The 8,583-nt window shown below is 24.5% G+C and overlaps 1 protein-coding gene across 1 annotated transcript; it reads left to right on the top strand.

Annotated features, from left to right (window-relative positions):
* The first annotated feature begins 1,263 nt into the window (after positions 1–1,263).
* LOC131611145 (beta-glucosidase 13-like) lies at positions 1,264–7,655 on the top strand. Its single transcript, XM_058883249.1, has 15 exons — positions 1,264–1,357; positions 1,628–1,677; positions 1,798–1,923; positions 2,034–2,103; positions 3,264–3,310; positions 3,587–3,662; positions 4,804–4,881; positions 4,997–5,084; positions 5,231–5,471; positions 5,740–5,855; positions 6,011–6,225; positions 6,421–6,455; positions 6,552–6,654; positions 6,752–6,845; positions 7,475–7,655. The coding sequence occupies exons 1-15, from the start codon at positions 1,264–1,266 to the stop codon at positions 7,653–7,655; spliced, it is 1,614 nt and encodes a 537-aa protein (XP_058739232.1).
* The last annotated feature ends 928 nt before the right edge of the window (positions 7,656–8,583 follow it).

The following is an 8,583-nucleotide window of genomic DNA, read 5'->3' as shown; positions in this document are numbered from 1 at the left end:
TGTCGCCTATATGGCAGGAAGGAAAATAGGTATTAACCCTTTTAAAAAACTTGAAGATGATGGCCCACTAAATACTGCTTGTGTATAAATTTCTTTTATGAAAAATGTAAAAATATAGTGGTTTAAAAAGCCATAATTCACTTTCTAAAATAGAAAATAATAAAGATTATGGAAGTTTAAGCTGCCATTATTTTCAAACAAAAACCACCATTATATATTAAGTATATTACGAGGTTTGCATGAAGGTTGATACGAAACCGCCATTTTATATGTAGCAATAGCTAAATTTACCACGTAGGTGAAAAACGCCATTTTCGATAATTGTGGCGGTTGAAACCAATAACACTTTTTAAACCGCCACAATTCACCTATTATTTTGTAGTGATTTTGTTGTAAGAGTATATCAGATGGAAAGAAGTCAAAGAATTAGGGGGAGAAAGGCCATAAAAGATTATAAGACAAGTTATTAAGAAAGATCTTGAGGCTAACGATTTAGATGAAAGCATTATATTCCAAGTTGATCCATATAGCCGACCACACTTAGTGGGATAAGGCTTGGTTATTGTTGTTGTATTATATGATAATCATAATCTCTTAATTGAGTTATATACTCAATAGGTTAAACTTTAGTACTTCAAATTCTATAATTATTTAACAAAATATATAAGTGAAGTTAATTTTCCTGACATAAAGTAATATTAATTAAAGTAATAAGTAATTACAAATTTAATATTATATTACTACAAATAAAAATAGAAATAACACAAGTTAAGATGACATTCATTCACCATCTTATTTGTTTTTTAAACAAAGGTTATGCAAACTAAAAAAAATTAATGATGATGATGATGATGGGTAAGTGTGAATGAATAAGTTTATTAATTAGTCAATTATTTATATATATTTGCTTAAGAAAAAAGTTATCAATGCAATTGTATTTTTAATATAAAAATGTATACTAGTAACAAATAAATTATATTCTATATAAAAAAAATACTAACTAAAAATATCGTTTTGTTGAGAAAGATTTGTTTTCATAAAGATCAAAGTTGTTGTCAAAATAAGTCAAAGATATTTTCAACAACACAATAACAAATTTTTGGTGGAATATATTATAAAGCTAGTCTGGTTCTTAAAAAATAGAAATTCATCTTATTTAAGTCAAAAGGGTGGAAATCTATATTTGTTTTTTCTCCGCTATAAATAAAGTAAAATTATGAATTTTATATCAAATTCACACATTCTTTTCTTTGTACGTAGAAAATGGAGATTCTACCATCTTCGAAAATTTCTAAAAATATTCTTGCAATATTGTCTCTTGTTTTGCTTTTCAATATTCCCACTCAAGCACAAGGGTGTATGTATTTTTTGTGTTTTAAGACAATGATCTACTTAATTTAAATATTTAAAATTATAAAAAAATCAAATCTTCCAGTCATTTTAAATATTTATTTGTCCAATATAATAATTATACAACAAATTAAATTTTATAAATAAAATAAAAAATGATGTTGTAAAAATAAATCTTGATAATTGCTGTTACGGTAATTTAAGATATTTACTTTTTAATATGCATTAACTAACATTTTTCATTTTCATAATTGATCACATAATGTTACTTTTGCAGATCTTCTTCCCAAGCTGAAGTTGGCACAATATAACATATCTACTTTACAGGTGTGGAAGATTAAGTTAATTAATTATCCATAAACACAATAATATTACTTGAGTTTTAATTATTTTATTTGAGTATATATAATAATTAATTAATATTTCAATATTGTTGAATTTATATAGATTGAAGAAGCAACTACAACTAAACCATATGACTCAATATTGAAATTTCTAAACTCTTCAAAATTTCCAAATCGAGAATCATTTCCACGTGGATTTTTGTTTGGTACTGGATCATCTGCCCTTCAGGTACATGCTAAAAAGTCATATACATCTAAATATATAATAATAACTCTTGTTAAAATACTAAGGTAAATATCAAAATTAATTTATTATTAATAATTTTTTGATAAATTTAGATTGAAGGAGGAGGTCATGAAGGAGGAAGAGGACTTGGAATATGGGATGATATAGTTCAACAAAATAAAGGTAATATATATATATATATATATATATATATATATATGAGATTATGGGTGAATTTTTTTTCTCTCTCCTACATTTTGAAATAAATGATGTAGGAGAGAGAAAAAAAGATTCACACATAATCTCCACCATTTATTTTTAAATTCAATGGTTCAGATTCATTCTCACGTTCTCATATAAATATGGCATTCTCATATGATATGCCATATATATATATATATATATATATATATATATATATATATATATATATATATATATATATATATATATATATATATATATATATATATATATATATACGTATCAAATAAGAATTTTAGTTTTTATGAGAACTGAGAACTTTTAATAATAACCATACGATTTAAAATCAATGCCTTAGTTTTATATATATATTTATAGTAAGAAAATATTGTTGATAACTTTTGCACCTTAATGTTTTGTTGGGTATATGGTACGCAGCATTCATCATTTAATATTATTTATTTTTTTAATATTTAAATAGTTTAAAGTAAATTTAAAATTTAAATTAGTTGTCTTTTAGGATAGTGACATTCAACAAATTTTTAGATTATTAAAATATTACAAAAATTAAATCATCAATAGGAAAATCCTGCATTGGATCCATGTTGATCACAAGCCAAATGACTGGAAGGAGGAACTTGAATGGGCAAGTAAGGGAAAGGTTGAGGACTAGTATTCTTAAATGCGCGCTTACTGAAACTATTTACAGTTTGTGGCGGTATAGAAACGATGTCGTGTTTGGGAAGTCTGTTAGTAAAGAAAAAGTGGAGAGGGATCTCATAGATACAATAGTTTATAGGAGTTGGATAAAAAAGAAATATAGAAAACATTTAGCCATTTTGATGATGTAAAGGGCTAGGTAGTTTGATTCTAGGCTGGATCATTTGAGATCGCCTTGTACTTATCGTTTTTGATTAATGATATCTCATTTTTTTTTAAAAAAAAAAAAAATTAACAAAGTTATAGAAATTATTTTTAATAACTGTGACATGGTCATTTTATAACCATCTTTTATAAAATTTGAACTTTGTTCTATGTATTATTTTCATAAATTATTTCTATTCATCTTAGTATATAATTCTAAGGTTAGTAGTTATAAATCCTGTTCATTTTTTCTTAACAAACAGGTATATTTTTAGACGTTGAAAAATTTCCATCAAAAATTGAACATTACAAGCGATATAAGGTGAGTTCATTAAATGTGAATTTATTTACTTTTTATTTTATTGTTGAATATTAAGCATTACTAATAGTTTGTATTTTAATGAGAGTTGGGTCCATTAATCTTTCTCATTATGAGAAACAACACCAATTTTATTAGTGATTGTAGATTTTTAGTTTGTAAATTACTCAATGGATATAATAAATTGGCAATCAAAATTAATAAGGAAAAATATACTATACACCTGGCTTTAATTAATTTTTGAATTTATTTTATCATTTTTATTTTATGGTATTGTAGGAGGATGTCCAACATTTAAAAAGACTTGGAATAAATTCTTACAGAATGTCCATTTCTTGGAGTAGAGTGATGCCAGGTAAAATTTTCAAATTAAAATATTCTATTATAATCGATAAACATATGTTCGGATGTTTTTTAAAAAAAGGTTGTTAAAAAGCTACATATTAAAATTTATAATTTATTGACATACTCTTTCTAAAATATAAGTAGGTGTAAGCTATATAACTTCAAATATTTAATATGTATTTTTCGCAATTAGAATTTTTTTTTCTATTTTTTAGTTTACCACTTAATTAGTGTTTTGAATATTATATTATTTTGGTTTCTTCTTCATATTTGATTCTGGCAATAAGTTTTATTAATACTTGTTGGGAAGAAAATATTCCACAAAGTTTGAATTTGGAAATTAAACAAGGTGCTTTAGTTAGGCTATGGTTATAAAAAAATTTAAATTATAATTTTGGTCATTTAAGTTGTTTTAGTTATTATTTTAATTTGTTATGTTATCTGTTCCATTTTTGCTTCTTAAGATATAAACAATAGACACTTTAGTCTCTTTAGTTTCTTCCATTCCTTTCTTATATCTTAAATTATAAGTATTATACATTTGATTTCATTAAGGTACACATGTTAAACATTTTGATTATTTTACTTATATACTTTTGATATTTAAGTAAAAAAAATTATTTTTATTCCATTAACTTATTCTTATATTTTAAATTTATTCCTTAAGTTTTTTTTTATCCATTTTCAATGTTTGATTTGTTATTTCTTTTCATCATTATTCAATTTGAATGCATATAATAGGTCATATGTTGTGTGCATTTATGCTAATATGACAATTGACTCTTAAGAACAAATTTATTTCATAAATTAAATATATTTGTATGGATTTTTTTTCATAAATCCTTCATAAAATATTAATTCTCAATCATTATTCAACTTTTTACTATGGTTTATATCATCCTTGATATTAAAAAAATATATAGTTTTGCTTACGTGTCATCAAAATACTTTATCAACAAAGAAAAATAACCTTTGTCCATAAAACATATGGACAACATCATCAAACACCTGTCAATATCCTTTTGTTCCTAGTTAAACTTAGCAATTAAATAATAATAATCACAACCTAATAACCAATAATATTAAAAAAAAATTCTTAATAATACTAATACACTTATATTTATTTTTAATTTTAATGGTTGTTTATATAGATGGAACTTTGAAAGGAGGTATAAATCAAGAAGGCGTCAACTTTTACAACAACTTGATTGATGAATTACTCAAAAATGGTACGACTTGAAAGATATAATATTAATTTTTATAGTTAGATTCGGTGAGAACTTTTTTTGCAATACATAATTTTTTTTACTTTACATGATATCCGTTTTTTATTTATATGTGTAGGTATTGAACCTTTTGTGGGTATCATGCACTTTGACTATCCATTAGCTCTTAAACAAAAATACGGTGGCTTCTTAAATCAATCTATTGTGTAAATTTCTATTTTTTTTATCATATTAGCATATTTAAATGTATTATTTTTAATAAATTGATTTAATCTTAAAGTTAATACGCACAAAGACTGTGGAACTGACATCTGTGCTTATATTTATTTATGTATAAATAAATGAATTTCAGGAAATATTACAAGAACTACAGTGAGCTCTTATTCAAAACATATGGAGATCGAGTAAAGCATTGGATTACAATCAATGAGGCGGAAGTCACATCTATATTTCAATTCATGCTCAATACTGATAATATATCAACTGATGAGGCATGCAAAAATACTAAAATATGTACTCAGACATATACTTTACTTCATAACTTTCTTCTTGCTCATGCTACAGCATCAAAGTTATACAAAACAAAATTCCAAGTAAGAAAAATTTTGGACACTTATCTAAAAATTATCATAAACATTATCTCAAAATATATGTAGGTTAACATTTGAGTTCCACAACAACGTTAGTGAATGTAATACAAACCTACGATAAAAATAAATAATTATATTAACAATTAGTATAATTAATTAATTTAGTAAAATAACATATTGATACTGAAAACTATCTTCATTAATTATTTAAAATATATAAAAAAAAAAGAATTTTACAATATTGTTATTTATCAATGAATGTTTAATATAGGCACAACAAGGGGGAGAAATTGGACTAGCTCTTTCATCAGGAAGATATGTTCCCTATAGTTCAAAATTAGAGGATGTTGTTGCTGCTCAAAGATTAATGGATTTCTATTGGGGATGGTTAGTTCATTTTACTAACCCTGCAAACATAATACCTTGAGTGCTTTATCACTAATTTAATGTTATGTTTCGTTAATCTTTTACATCATCTTTTAATTGTTAATACGTTTACATGTCAAAACTTTTATTTAGCTATATTTTATTCTAACATGTAGGATTTTAGACCCAATAGTCTATGGAGATTATCCAACAATAATGAAAGAGATTGTGGGGAATAGACTACCAAAATTCACTAAAAAGGAGAAACACATGTTAAAAGGGAGCACAGACTTTATTGGAATCAATTATTACACATCTCGTTTTGCTAGACATGAAACAAATAGAACCAAAATTATGTATGACAATTTTGATGCACTAGCAGTTTCAGAAGGTAAGTTTTTGGTCCAACTAAATTTTACTTTACCGCGAAAAAATTCTATCCAAATAAACCATCCTAATAAATGGTCATTAAAATTGACACCATAAATTCTACCAATCATATTTTATTTATGTGACATGTAAGATTATTATAAATTATAATAGTTAGCTTTTAACTATTTTCTGGTCATAATTTCTTTACTTGCAGCTTCTAATGTAGAAGGAAAGATTCTTGGCTACAAGGTAAGAAAATAATTATAAAAATTTAAAAGAATGAAATTTGTTTGAGGAATAACATAATTATTATACTTTTACTTATTCAATGTTGATATTATATAGGATGAATATGGTTGGAACAATGTCTATCCCGAAGGATTATATAATTTTTTAGTCTACATTAAGAAAAAGTATAAAAATCCAAAAATGTACATTACTGAAAATGGTTAGTAGTGCATTTTTCATATTTATAATTAATAGCTATAATGTATGCTACAAAAGAGATTAATCAATATCCTTTTTGTGAAATCCTATTTATGTAGGTATTGCTTCTTCAAAAATCCCAAATCCATTGAAGGACGAACACCGAATTGCTTACGTTGCTGCACATTTAAATGCTACCAAGGCAGCAATTGAGTAAGTCATTTTTACTTATTCTTATAATTCTATGGATAATAAATAAATATCATGATATAATTAACTATTTTTAAAAATTGAATCTATCCATTTTACCTATTAAATATTTGTGTTTGTTTTATCTATGTATGATCTAATGTTGCTTTTGTAAATATTGTTTATATATTTCATTGTCTTTATCTATCATAAATTTTAACAATATTTTTATAATAGAGATCAATAATTGTGCATTGAAAGTACAAAATAATTTGCTATAGTTATTCAATCATATTGCTATAGAAATATTATATTATGTTTATATAATTTAGAGAGTGATAAAAAAATGTGACATCATGCTAAGGCATAATTGAATGATTATGCAATACTTTTTAAATTTTAGAAACATAAATTTCACACGATTTTCTTTAATTATTGTTTGTTACTGAAAATTTTATCATTCATTATAAATATTTATAATTTTTGGTTCATATAATATTTAATACAAAAAATAAAATAAATATAAATAAATTTGAAGTAATGAGTCCAAATAAACATCACTATGAAATATAGTTTAATATGAAACAACATACTTTATAACTCGATTTTATAAGAAACTGATCTTCGCTAATTTTCTATGTTGGAATTGATAGTGATGGCGTAAATGTTCAAGGTTACTTTTTATGGGCAGCATTTGATACATTTGAATTTCAGTCGGGTTATTCTGGAAATTGGGGTCTTTATCATATTGATTTTAATAATACTCTCAAGCGTATACCAACCGATGCAGCTAAATGGTACAAAGAATATCTCACGAATGATTTGAGACACTAAAATATACTTTTGTTAGAATCAACTTAGAAGAAAAGAAGCTCAATATAAATGGAGAAGAAAGAAAGTTATCTCACTTCAAATGAGATTGTATATAATATGTTGTTTAATTCATTTGTTTTTATTTATATTTGTAAATGCATTTATACTTGTAGTTTGAATTTATACTCATAAATATACAAATGTGGATACATGTGATACCTCATATTCTAAAATTGCTTATTTATTGATATTTACATAACCAGTTTGATTCAAATAGATGAAAATTAAAAAATAAAATAAATAAATAAAAAATTTCCTCTAATTAATATTCCAATAAAGATACCACAATGTTAACTATAACAACAAAATGTTCTTTTCAATATTTATTAATAAAAATCTTAAAATCTCAAGTGATGTGGATAAAGTTTGAAGTAACAATGAACATAACTGCAAGCTTCTCAACATATAATATCATTATCTAAAACTATAACATTTTTTTAGTGATAATAAAACTATAACTTTGTTGAAGTCACACATTTCATTCTACCAACAATTATTACTTATTGATATTGCATGAGTGAGAGTTTTAATTCAAATCATATAGGAAAAGATATAATAACAATAAGGATAAATAAACAACATCAAGCATATATCATATCAAATGCTCACTACCACACAACAACAATTGATAAAAACATCATACTAATTTAGTCAAGAAAATACTATCTATCAAAAAAATTAGGCCCTTCATTCAATCGCTTTCTAGATTAGTCCCTGATCAATGTCACTTAATCAAATTGTTAACGATTATGTACTTCAAAATCTTTACTCAATTGGTTTCCATTATCGTACTGCAATACTAAGTTCTCATAATCTGGAATTCACGATGTAAATTTCTTTATATGGGTCATTCAAATTTAGGTTCCATAATTGTGCCTCATAAATGCTT

Source organism: Vicia villosa, linkage group LG6 (genome assembly GCF_029867415.1).
Source record: "Vicia villosa cultivar HV-30 ecotype Madison, WI linkage group LG6, Vvil1.0, whole genome shotgun sequence".
Taxonomy (NCBI): Eukaryota; Viridiplantae; Streptophyta; class Magnoliopsida; order Fabales; family Fabaceae; genus Vicia; species Vicia villosa.
This window is presented reverse-complemented; position numbering and strand designations above follow the sequence as displayed.